The following is a 13,585-nucleotide window of genomic DNA, read 5'->3' as shown; positions in this document are numbered from 1 at the left end:
TTCTATTTGTGTGGAACATATACTTCTAAACATCGGATCATGTGCATCTATGGGTAATATTGTATTACCCGAAATTATATTAACATGGCTTGGTACATTTGGCGGGAGCGAATGCAAAGCACATATGGAGAAAATATTCAAACACCTCATAGGAGTGCTATGTCTATGGATGTGCAGGCTACGGATTATTGGAGAGCTAAGAAGTACCCAATTGAGAAAAAGAAGGAGGCTTGGAGTTGTCCGCCGAAAGGATGCCTCAAAATAAACGTTGATGCGACATTCGATCAAGACATTGGTACTGGTAATATGAGGGCAATTGTTAGAGATTTAAATGGAAAATGTATTGCTGCAAACTACAAGAAGATTTATTTTCTAACTGATGATATGATGGTTGTACGCATGACTCAGCCTGACACAACATTTGGGATATCAAAATTCCATAATCTGTCGTGGCATCCTCAAGGCTTTTGCTAAGATCAGTCGTGGCATGCTTTGGGCCTGCAAGGAGACGGTTAGTGGGGGAAAATGCAAAGTCAACTGGCAAAAGGTCTGTCGCCCTAAGGAGCTTGGTGGGTTAGGGGTTCTCGACTTGGAGAAATTCTCCCGGGCCCTAAGACTTCGTTGGTTATGGTACGAGTGGAAGGCCCCTGACAAACCTTGGGTGGGCACTGAAACCCCCAACGCCGCCGCCGACCGGGACCTCTTCAATGCGGCCACTCGTGTCACCATTGGTAACGGAGCTAAGGCCTCCTTCTGGTCGTCCTCTTGGCTCCATGGCGCCCCGCCTAAAGACATGGCTCCCCTTGTCTTCAAAGCCTCCAAGAGGAAGAATCGAACGGTCCATGATGCCCTAACCGATAATAACTGGATCGTGGACATTGCGGTGGATGCGTTCACTGCGGATCACATGGAGCAATATGTCCGCCTTTGGGAGCTCCTGTCAGATATCCAGCTACGCCCTGACACTGAAGACTCCATCTCCTGGACCTTGACCCCTAATGGGTGCTACTCGGCCAGCTCCGCCTACAAGGTCCAGTTCCTCGCCTCTTTGCCCTGCCAGTTTGGGAGCATTGTGTGGAAGACCTGGGCCCCTCCGAAGTGCCGCTTCTTCGCCTGGCTCGCGGTCCAAAATCGCCTATGGACAGCTGATCGCTTGGCCAAACGCGGATGGCCGCACCACCCTACTTGCCAGCTCTGCCGTACCTCCCCTGAGACGGCACGACACATGCTCTTCGAATGCCGCTTCTCCAGGCGTATCTGGACAGCCGCAGCCTCTTGGCTTTCTTGCCCGGACCTCATCGATAGCCTTGGGGAGGGTAGGCCTAAAGTGCTGGACTATTGGCTGGCCCTTTCGAAGACCACCACCTCCTCCCCCAAAGGCTTGCGATGGGCCATCACACTCGTCGCTTGGGAGATCTGGAAAGAGAGGAACGAACGGGTCTTCAACAATAAGTCCTCCCTGTCTTCGGTGGTCATGCATAAAATTAGGGAAGAGGGCAAGGACTGGATCCTTGCCGGTGCTAAAAAACCTGGCGGAGCTTGTAGGCTGATCTTCTTTGGGGGCGAGTTTCGCCCCCTTTTTTTTCCTTTTTGTTTTATGGCTCTTGCCATAACCCTGTTTGCTTCTCCTATATCAATATAAGGCAAAAGCTTTTTTGTCCGTTTCGAAAAAAAAAAAAAATCCATAATCTAACCTGATAATGTGCAGGTTATTGAGGACAATGCTCTTCGGTGGCGTATTCTCGACGTCTTCTGCAGCTATATATGATGATTGCAGGATCCTATTTTCGGATTTTGGAAATAGCACGTTTCAACATTGCCATAGGGAAACCAGTGAGATCACGGGTGAGGTAGCAGGCATAGTTTTTCAAATTATATTGATCGGGACAATAAACACCCTAGCTTTTTTTCTCCAAAACTCATAAACAATATAAGTTTGTTTAATCATCAATAAAGCTCGCGGAATGGCTTTCACTAAAAAGAAAAAGCAAAAAGTTCCTGTCGTCCCCTACCTCTGCTACTTCACTGCAGCTGGGCCCAGCGTATTAAACCCCGAACAACTCTGTCTGCTAACCAACGAGCTATAATCCATCCACGAAAGAAATCTAACCTCACCGACAACGCTACCCACTGACATGTTGGCCTACGGGATCCATGGCCCCCACCCGTCCGTCTCCACCTCGTCCCCAGCTCAGATCCGCGGCGCACTACCCACTCCACTCCCCCAAACTCCACACACGCACTCGGCCACTCCCCATCCGATGGCCGGCGGCCGCCCTTTCCGGCCGTCCGCGCCGCGCCGCGCCGCGTTCGCGGGCCTACTCACGCTCCTCCTCCTGGCGTCCCTCGCATTCCTCCTCTCCTCGCCCCCCGCCGCCGCCTCCTCCCGCTCCCCGCTCTCCCCGCCGTCCCGCCTCGCCGCCATCCGCCGGCACGCCGCGGACCACGCCGCCGTCCTCGCCGCCTACGCCGCGCACGCGCGGAAGCTCAAGGAGGCGTCCGCCGCGCAGTCGCTCTCCTTCTCCGCCCTCTCCTCCGACCTCTCCGCGCTCTCCTCCCGCCTCGCCGCGCACCAGTCCCTTCCCGAGGACGCGCGCAGGCCCCTCGAGAAGGAGGCCCGCGACCGCATCAAGTTCGCCCGCCTCCTCGCCGCCGACTCCAAGGAAGGCTTCGACACGCAGGCCAAGATCCAGAAGCTCTCCGACACCGTCTTCGCCGTCGGCGAGCACCTCGCGCGCTCCCGCCGCGCCGGCCGCATGTCCTCCCGCATCGCCGCCGGCTCCACCCCCAAGTCCCTGCACTGCCTCGCCATGCGCCTCCTCGAGGCCCGCCTCGCCAGGCCCTCCGCCTTCGCCCACGACCCCGACCCGTCCCCCGCCTTCCACGACCCCGCCCTCTACCACTACGCCATCTTCTCCGACAACGTCCTCGCCGCCTCCGTCGTCATCACCTCCGCCACGCGCGCCGCCGCCGATCCCTCGCGCCACGTCTTCCACGTCGTCACCGCGCCCATGTACCTACCCGCCTTCCGCGTCTGGTTCGCGCGCCGCCCGCCGCCGCTCGGCGTGCACGTCCAGCTCATCGCCTACTCCGACTTCCCCTTCCTCAATGCCTCCTTCTCGCCGGTGCTCAGGCAGATTGACACCGGCAAGCGGGACGTGGCCTTGGTCGATTACCTCAGATTCTACCTCCCGGAGATGTTCCCGGCGCTGCACAGGGTAGTGCTCTTGGAAGATGATGTGGTCGTTCAGAAGGATTTAGCGGGGCTTTGGCATGTCGACTTGGATGGCAAGGTGAATGGCGCCGTGGAGATGTGCTTCGGAGGGTTCAGGAGGTATAGGAAGTATCTCAACTTCACGCAGGACATTGTGCGGGAGCGCTTTAATCCCACTGCCTGCGCATGGGAGTATGGGGTCAATGTATTTGATCTCCAGGCATGGCGGCGGGATGGCTGCACCGAGTTGTTTCATCAGTACATGGACCTGGTGAGTTGCAACCACCTTTTTTTGTTTAATATACTTGCAACATGCAGTATTTTCAGTTAATTGCTACGTTTGTTGTTCTAATGGATACTGTGCCTTGTGGATGGTAGTGCATACTTATGTCTTTACTTTTACAATTTCACTAGCTTAGACGCTAGCTCTACTCAAGTCTTCTTGTTACTCTCATTATGCTCATCATGTGATTTAGGCACCTTCGTTTAGCCTTCACTTTCTGAGTTGCCTTAGTGTATACTAGACTTTTTTAGTCCTAAACATTCCATATCATGTTAAACTGTTATGGACGGAAGACATGTGGTCTCTTGGGAAGGATTCCATTTTTCTCATGTGGTAATCGTACGTTGACAGCATACATAAGTATTTGGCAATTAAATAGACTGGCCGTTGCAATTGCGCCATGTGATATTTTATAGCATAGAACTGGTTCTGAAATTTCATGACACCATTTTTCCTTAAACTAGTATATATTATATAAACAACAATAGCTTATAAGCTTACAACACTTGCTTACCTTCTGAGTTTGTATAGGTCCCCCGTAACATTCAATGGCTGTGCTCACATCTATCCAACTAAAAAAATTAATGATGCGTTCTTATTTTGGTTCGAGATGTTTCAGATAACATTATAACTGATCTATTTCTGGGAATACCTAAGCAATGCGCTTCAGTTCTTTTCTTTTCTGTCGCTAGCGAGAATACGTGAGCTTGCGAAGTTGAAAGTCAGAACGGTTAATGGTAGCTTTCTGTCTATAATGGTTGATCCGTTGATGTCTCAATTTATTATATGTAGTGTGGCCTTGACTCTTGACTTTGTAACTGTCACATACTTGAAACATAAAATGACAATATCGCCCAGAAAAGTTGTAAGTGAAACTTGAGTGCCATGCAATTAATTTTTTTTATCGTTGAGCCCAACCTCTACAATAGCTAAGTTGGTAAAAACCCTTGTGCAATTTATGCTTGTTGTTGTTCTGACAAAAAAAAAGTTCTGCATTATCCTGCCCTATGTAACACATGTAAACGATTTTGCCAACAATGCTCCCCAGCTTGCCCTTTTTTTATCACAATAGCATACAAATCTGTGTGCTTTCCAAGACAATGTATATGTTTGAATATACGACCCAGTATTCTTATTTTGTTCTACCAAAATATGACCCGATATCCTTATGGCAGAATGAGGACGGAGAACTCTGGGATCCAACATCTGTTCTACCAGCTGGACTGATGGCATTCTATGGCAATACAAAGCCACTTGACAAGTCATGGCATGTAATGGGTCTTGGATATAATCCAAGCATCAGCCCTGAGGTGATCCGTGGTGCTGCAGTAATACATTTTAATGGGAATATGAAGCCGTGGCTTGACGTTGCTTTCAACCAGTACAAGGCTCTGTGGACCAAGCATGTTGACACTGAAATGGAATTCCTGACACTATGTAACTTTGGTCTCTGAAGTAATTGAAGAAATGTTCTAATAATCAGGAAGCCACCAATATGTTGTTTGTTTTATTGGCAAAAGAGCCTACACGAGTACTATATATATGGTATCTTTAGCGAAGTTATATACCGGCTATGGTGGTAAAAAATGTTCTTGTAGATTTTATAGCTTGTTGATGGTAGTAGTTATTTTGTATCTATGTACTGTACTGTTGTGGAGTTGTGGTATAGTAGTAAATTATAGATGAGCTTTTGTGTACTATCTGTAGCAAACATATCTTTGGTTGTATATTTACTACAAGGAAGAAAAAAGTTGTACCCAGGTTGACATTTTATAGTTTTAACTTTTTATGATTCATATTTTGGTTCACTAGTAATAAGTAATAACTCATGATATCATTGGTTGTCTTTTGAGTATGATGTTGCAATGTTGGTGAAATGAATTGCATAGATGGCAATGAACTTCATCATAAATTCCTTCTAAAGTACAACATGTAAATGCTGCTCCTACATTGGTTTTTCACCTGGTCATCTGCTATCTAGGATCCCAGGTATGCTAACTAATTCTTCCATACATGATAATGAATGGATATTTAACTTGGATATAATTGTAGCTGTCTAGGCATTTAGTGTGAGTCTGTCTTTTTTCTTCCACCTGATTGATTATCTTCTCCAGGAAAAAAATGAATAATTTGTGATTATTGCCAGCATCAGTATGTAATCTTATATGTAAAGCAAATCTTATTATGTAATACCACATAATTTAGCTCCAAAGAAAATGGAGAGGTGTAATGTAAATGATACTTGGTATGATTTTCTCCTAATACAACATATCATGCATTCATTGTGCAGTTATCTCTCCTTTGCTTAGCCTGTTTTCTGTTGTTTTACTAGATATAATAGTGGCTTAGGTTATATTTACTCTCAGTATGGGATATTTCCTCACTTTCTCAATATGGGAGAGGTGTAATGCAGATGATACTTGTCATGTTTTTCTCTTAATACAACATATCATGCATCCACTGTGCAGTTATCTCTCTTTGGCTGAAGCATCTTTTCTGTTTTACTAGATATATCAGTAGCTTATGTTCTATTTACTCTCAGTATGAGATATTTCCTCACTTTCTTATAATCCCATCCTGTTCTAAAAACTGTCAATCACTGATTCCTGCCATATTTTCTCTCATTTCATGTGGAAGTATTCCATAAGAACCTTAGGATATGGATGATTTGCTCCAAGGATGTCTAGAACATGTGAATCTTGGTCATTCAGGGTACATAGCTACATATCTGTGAAAGCGGAGAACAGTGATTATTTTGACAATGAACAAGCAGCAATGCAAATATTTGTTTATAGTTCCTGCCCTGTTGATGCCGTGCTGGATTCTTTTTGTGGCAGTTTTATAGATAAAGTCTTGTTCACCATTCATCTGGCATTGTACCACGTTGTACGAACTGTGGTTGTATGTTGCTCTTACTATGATCTGTATTAGCTTTTTTAGTAGTTTTGTCAGCATTTTGCACCAGTTTAGCTGCATGCTCAACCACCTACCTGCTGCATAATCTCGGCGCTTCTACTACTCGCTCCGGCAACAGCATCCATTCGGACAATGAGAGTTGTTGGACGCTAAATACAACGGGGCATAATATTTTCTGATACCGGTTGAGGGTGTCATTTGTTGGATGGTACTTAGCGAGATGCAATAATGCTTAGTTAAGCCTAGTAACCATAACTATGTAACTTGCTAGCTTTGTTCCAGCACGGGTAGAGTCCCATTTGTGCTTCACATGTGACATTGAAGAGCTTGGTAAAAAAATTAAGTTCTTATTTCTGTAGATTTGTCGCCCTGGCACACTGTTTATCTTCTCTGATAAAGTCAAACAATCCAATATCACAGTTTTGGTGGTAGGCAAGTGTAGGCAGCTGGGGCAAAGACAATTGGTACTGAGCATATGTATGTAGAATGTGCAAAGGCATCTCGTTGTCTAGATTTTGTTTCTCCACTTGTGGTTGGGGATTTGGTCAGAAGACTTGTAATCAGGGTACTAATAGGAGGAAAACAAGGAAGATGAGCTATATATCTGTGGTGTGTCTGACCAAGGACAATGTGAATATAATCATGAGATACAGAAGAGAAATGCAACACATGCACATGACAACGTTTATGATTGTTCGACTGCTTTAGCTGTTACTCAGTACCATGCATTTCGTGTTAATTTGATGCCTAAACCAAGGAAGATCTTATGAGTGCAGCACAAAAGGAGTGATTACAGCATATTACACGTTGCCCTATTCTATTTCTATACAACTATAAGATTGCAACATTTATACGATTAAAACGACTAGATAAGTAATGAGTCGAATTTACATGATGTCATTGCTATATACGGTGGAAAGAACAAATGCAGAAAACCGGGGAAGCATCCCCGCCTGGCCACACTCACACACCTCTCCCCCGGACTTGTCATCGCCTCTTAACACTTTCCTCTTCACTGACTAGCTATGCCACTTGCATGTCTATTGTCTTCATACTCCATTGCAACCTCAACCGTCGGAGCACCAACATGAGCAAAGCCCTTGTAAGCTGAAGACATGAGAAGGGATGCAAACCCTCTATCCACTTGCATGTCTATTGTCTTCATACTTCATCTTTGCAACCACAACTGTCGGAGCACCAACATGAGCAAAACCCTTATAAGCCGAAGACAGGGGAAGGGGTGCCAACCCTATTCCAGGAAACCCTAACCTTCTTTATTGTGGCCTTTGCCAAAGATAAATATATGGCGTTAGCAAAGGCGCACTCCATAGATGGTCTAACTAGTATGTGTGTTAGGGGAAATAATCCTTGTCCTTACAAGTTACAACCACCACTGTAGAACCACAAACACTAGCAACATTTCTCTAAGCCTATGCTACGGGGAAGAAGATGAGACCCTAACCCTTCTCTGTTGAGGCCTTAATGATGTCGTAGACAACCGATGTTCTAATTATTTATTATGTGCTACAAAGAAACAAAATAAAACACCTTTCCGATGAATGCGAATACTCACGGTTTCTTCGTCACCGCATACTAGCTATACCACTTGCGTAGTTGCGTGTCTATTATCTTCATACTTCGTCCTTGCAACCACCACTAGTGGAGCCAACATGAGCAACACCCCTATAAACCTAAGAGGCGGGGAACAGGTGTGGAACCACCATTCCGGTAAACCCTAACCTTACTCGTTGTGACCTTAACTTGATACGAAGAGATACTCTAAAGATGGTATAATTATTGTGCATGTTGAGGGGGTATTAACCGTCACTACAATCACCACAGTTGAACCACCAACACGAGCAACATCTCTCTAAGACTAGGATGTGCACGAGAGAATGGAAATCCTACATGTACGGATGTACCCTAACCCTCTCTATTGTGGCCTTCGCTGGAGATGTAGAGGGAGCATTAACAATTTCACACTCAACTTATGGTCGAATATTTATTGAGTGTACTAAAAGGAAACAAAACAATGCACCTTTATGGTGAAGGAGGATGCTCTCACTTTGCTCTTCCCACATACTAGCTATGCCACTCGAATGTCTATTATCTTCATGAAGGATATATGCCCAAGAGGCAATAATAAAAGTGGTTATTATATATCTTTATGTTTATGATAAATGTTTATATGTCATGCTATAATTGTATTAACCGAAACATTAGTACATGTGTGATATGTAAACAACAAAGAGTCCCTAGTATGCCTCTTAACTAGCTTGTTGATTAATGGATGATTAGTTTCATAATCATGAACATTGGATGTTATTAATAACAAGGTTATGTCATTATATGAATGATGTAATGGACACACCCAATTAAGCGTAGCATAAGATCACGTCATTAAGTTATTTGCTATAAGCTTTCGATACATAGTTACCTAGTCCTTATGACCATGAGATCATGTAAATCACTTATACTGGAAAGGTACTTTGATTACACCAAACGCCACTGCGTAAATGGGTGGTTATAAAGGTGGGATTAAATATCCGGAAAGTATGAGTTGAGGCATATGGATCAACAGTGGGATTTGTCCATCCCGATGACGGATAGATATACTCTGGGCCCTCTCGGTGGAATGTCGTCTAATGTCTTGCAAGCATATGAATGAGTTCATAAGAGACCACATACCACGGTACGAGTAAAGAGTACTTGTCAGGAGACGAGGTTGAACAAGGTATGAAGTGATACCGATGATCAAACCTCGGACAATAAAATATCGCGTGACAAAGGGAATTGGTATCGTATGTGAATGGTTCATTCGATCACTAAAGTCATCGTTGAATATGTGGGAGCCATTATGGATCTCCAGATCCCGCTATTGGTTATTGGTCGGAGTGAGTACTCAACCATGTCCGCATAGTTCGCGAACCGTAGGGTGACACACTTAAAGTTGGATGTTGAAATGGTAGAACTTGAATATGGAATGGAGTTCGAATATTTGTTCGGAGTCCCGGATGAGATCCCGGACATCACGAGGAGTTCCGGAATGGTCCGGAGAATAAGATTCATATATAGGAAGTCATTTTATGAGATTTAAAATGATCCGGAAGGTTCTATGGAAGGTTCTAGAAGGTTCTAGAAAAGTCCGGAAGAAACCACCAAGGAAGGCGGAGTCCCGGAGGGACTCCACCTCCATGGCCGGCCAACCGTAGAGGGGGAGGAGTCCCAAGTGGACTCCCCCTATGGGGGCCGGCCACCCCCCCACATGGAAGGGGGGAATCCCACCCCAAGTGGGATTCCCACCTTGGGTAGGTTTCCCTATCACATGGAAGGTTTTGGGTTCGGGTCTTATTCGGAGACTTGTAGTCCAACCCTTGGGGCTTCCACCTATATAATGAGGGACAAGGGGAGGGGGCCGGCCACCCCAACAACCACCAAGGTGGCCGCACCCCTTGAGGCCGGCGCCCCCCTCTCCCAAACCCTAGCGTCTCTCTCTCCTCCACCACATCCCCCACGCTTAGCGAAGCTCCGCCGTATTTCTCCACCACCACCGACACCACGCCGTCGTGCTGTCGGATTCAAGAGGAGCTACTACTTCTGCTGCCCGCTGGAACGGGAGGTGGACGTCGTCTTCATCAACAACCGAACGTGTGACCGAGTACGGAGGTGCTGCCCGTTCGTGGCGCCGTGATCAAGATCTTCTACGCGCTTTTGCAAGCGGCAAGTGAACGTCTACCGCAGCAACAAGAGCCTCATCTTGTAGGCTTTGGAATCTCTTCAAGGGTGAGACTCGATAATCCCCTCGTTGCTACCGTCTTCTAGATTGCATCTTGGCTTGGATTGCGTGTTCGCGGTAGGAAATTTTTTGTTTTCTATGCAACGTTATCCTACAGTGGTATCAGAGCCGTGTCTATGCATAGATGGTTGCACGAGTAGAACACAATGGTTTTGTGGGCGTTGATGCTCTTGTTATCTTTAGTTTGAGTACTTTGCATCTTTGTGGCATAGTGGGATGAAGCGGCTCGGACTAACTTTACATGACCGCGTTCATGAGACTTGTTCCTCGTTCGACATGCAACTTGTATTGCATAAGAGGCTTTGCGGGTGTGTGTCTCTCCTACTATAGTGAAGATTCAATTTACTCTTTTATTGACAACATTAGTATCAACGTTGTGGTTCATGTTCGTAGGGAGATTAGATCTCTCTCGAAAACCCTAAACCACGTAAAATATGCAAACCAAATTAGAGACGTCTAACTTGTTTTTGCAGGGTTTGGTGATGTGATATGGCCATAATGTGATGATGAATATGTATGAGATGATCATTATTGTATTGTGGCAACCGGCAGGAGCCTTATGGTTGTCTTTAAATTTCATGTTGAGTAGTATTTCAAAGTAGTTGTAATAGTTGCTACATGGAGGACAATCATGAAGACGGCGCCATCGACCTTGACGCTACGCCGACGATGATGGAGATCATGCCCAAAGATGATGGAGATCATGTCCGTGCTTTGGAGATGAAGATCAAAGGCGCAAAGACAAAAGGGCCATATCATATCACATATGAACTGCATGTGATGTTAATCCTTTTATGCATCTTATTTTGCTTAGATCGCGACGATAGCATTATAAGATGATCCCTCACTAAAATCTCAAGATAATAAAGTGTTCATCCTTAGTAGCACCGTTGCCAAGACTTGTCGTTTCGAAGCATCTCGTGATGATCGGGTGTGATAGAATCAACAAGTGCATACAACAAGTGCAAGACAGTTTTGCACATGCGGATACTAAGGTGGCCTTGACGAGCCTAGCATGTACAGACATGGTCTCGGAACACGTGATACCGAAAGGTAGAGCATGAATCATATGGTTGATATGATGAACACTTTGAGTGTTCGCCATTGAAATCACACCTTGTCTCGTGATGATCGGACTTAGGTGCGGTGGATTTGGTTCGTGTGATCACTAAGACAATGCGAGGGATATTGTTTTGAGTGGGAGTTCACCTAGATTTTTAATTATGTTGAATTAAAATTTGAACTCAATTTGTCATAAACTTAGTCTAAACTTTTGCAAATATATGTTGTAGAGATGGTGTCCCTAATCAATTTTAACCAGTTCCTAGAGAAAGAAAAACTTAAGAGCAACAGTAGCAACTTCACCGACTGGTTCCGTCATGTGAGGATCTTCCTCTCTGGCGGAAATCTGCAATATGTGCTTGATGCACCGCTAGGTGACCCTCCTACGAAACCGACACCGATGAAGTAAAAGCTGTTTACGAGACTCGGAAAACTCGGTACTCTCAAGTTCAGTGTGCCATCCTGTGCAGTCTGGAATCCGATCTTCAAAAACGTTTTGAGCACCACGATCCTCATGAGTTGATGAAAGAGCTGAAAGCTATTTTTGAGACTCATGCGGCCGTGGAGTGCTATGAAGCATCGAAACATTTCTTCAGCTGTATGATGGAAGAAGGCAGCTCCGTTAGTGAGCACATGCTCGCCATGACCGGGCATGCGAAGAAACTCAGTGACTTGGGAATAGTGATTCCTAACAGACTGGAGATTAATCGTGTCATTCAATCACTGCCACCAAGTTACAAGAACTTTGTGATGAACTACAATATGCAGAACATGAACAAAGAGTTACATGAACTCTTTGGCATGCTAAAAGCTGCTGAGATTGAGATCAAGAAAGAGCACCAAGTGTTGATGGTCAACAAGACCACCAGTTTCAAGAAACAGGGCAAGTCTAAGGGAAAATTCAAGAAGGGTGGCAAGAAAGCTGCCACGCCTCCTATGAAACCTAAGAACGGCCCTAAGCACGATCTTGAGTGCTATTACTGCAAGGAGAAGGGACACTGGAAGCGTAATTGCTCCAAGTATCTGGCTGATCTGAAGAGCGGCCTTGTCAAGAAAAAGAAAGAAGGTATATCTGATATACATGTTATAGATGTTTATCTCACTGGTTCTCGTTCTAGTACCAGGGTATTTGATACTGGTTCGGTTGCTCATATTTGTAACTCGAAACAGGAACTAAAGAATAAACGAAGACTACTGAAAGATGAAGTGACGATGCGCGTTGGAAACGGATCCAAAGTCGATGTGATCGCTGTCGACACACTTCCTCTACATCTACCTTTGGGATTAGTTTTAAGCCTAAATAATTGTTATTTTGTACCTGCGTTGAGCATGAACATTATATCTGGATCTTGTTTAATGCAAGACGGTTATTCATTCAAGTCTGAGAATAGTGGTTGTTCTATTTTTATGAATAATATCTTTTATGGTCGAGCACCTGAAAAGAATGGCTTATTTCTGTTAGATCTCGATAGTAGTGATACGCATATACATAACATTGATGCTAAGTGAATTAAATTGAATGATAATTCTACTTATATGTGGCACTGTCGTCTTGGTCATATTGGAGTGAAACGCATGAAGAAACTCCATACCGATGGATTACTTGAATCACTTGATTTTGAGTCACTTGATAGATGCGAAGCATGTCTAATGGGAAAAATGACTAAGACTCCATTTTCTGGTATGATGGAGCGAGCTACTGACTTATTGGAAATCATACATACCGATGTGTGCGGACCAATGAGTGTAGCATCGCGCGGTGGTTATCGTTATGTTCTAACCTTCACAGATGATCTGAGTAGATATGGGTATATCTATTTCACGAAACAGAAATCCGAAACTTTCGAGAAGTTTAAGAAATTCCAAAGTGAAGTAGAAAATCAACGTAACAAGAAGATTAAATTTCTACGATCTGATCGTGGAGGTGAATATCTGAGTTATGAGTTTGGCATGCATTTAAAGAAATGCGGAATACTTTCACAATTGACACCGCCGGGAACACCACAACGAAACGGTGTGTCCGAACGTCGTAATCGAACTCTCTTAGATATGGTTCGTTCTATGATGTCTCTCACTGATTTGCCGTTATCATTTTGGAGTTATGCATTAGAGACAGCTGCATTCACTTTAAATAGAGCACCATCAAAATCCGTAGAAACGACACCGTATGAATTATGGTTTAATAAGAAACCTAAGCTGTCGTTCCTCAAAGTTTGGGATTGCGAAGCCTATGTAAAGAAGTTACAACCGAACAAGCTAGAACCCAAAGCGGAGAAATGCGTCTTCATAGGATACCCTAAGGAAACTATAGGGT

The 13,585-nt window shown here is 44.8% G+C and overlaps 1 protein-coding gene across 1 annotated transcript; it reads left to right on the top strand.

The window, feature by feature from the left end:
• Positions 1-2,204: 2,204 nt before the first annotated feature.
• LOC127317569 (probable galacturonosyltransferase 9) lies at positions 2,205-5,293 on the top strand. The gene is made up of 2 exons (XM_051348133.2): positions 2,205-3,485; positions 4,673-5,293. The coding sequence occupies exons 1-2, from the start codon at positions 2,262-2,264 to the stop codon at positions 4,949-4,951; spliced, it is 1,503 nt and encodes a 500-aa protein (XP_051204093.1). The 5' UTR covers positions 2,205-2,261; the 3' UTR covers positions 4,952-5,293.
• Positions 5,294-13,585: the final 8,292 nt, after the last annotated feature.

The sequence above is a fragment of the Lolium perenne genome, chromosome 7 (genome assembly GCF_019359855.2).
Source record: "Lolium perenne isolate Kyuss_39 chromosome 7, Kyuss_2.0, whole genome shotgun sequence".
NCBI classification, from domain to species: domain Eukaryota; kingdom Viridiplantae; phylum Streptophyta; class Magnoliopsida; order Poales; family Poaceae; genus Lolium; species Lolium perenne.
Note: the sequence above shows the minus strand (reverse complement) of the source record. Positions and strands in the feature narration are given on the sequence as shown.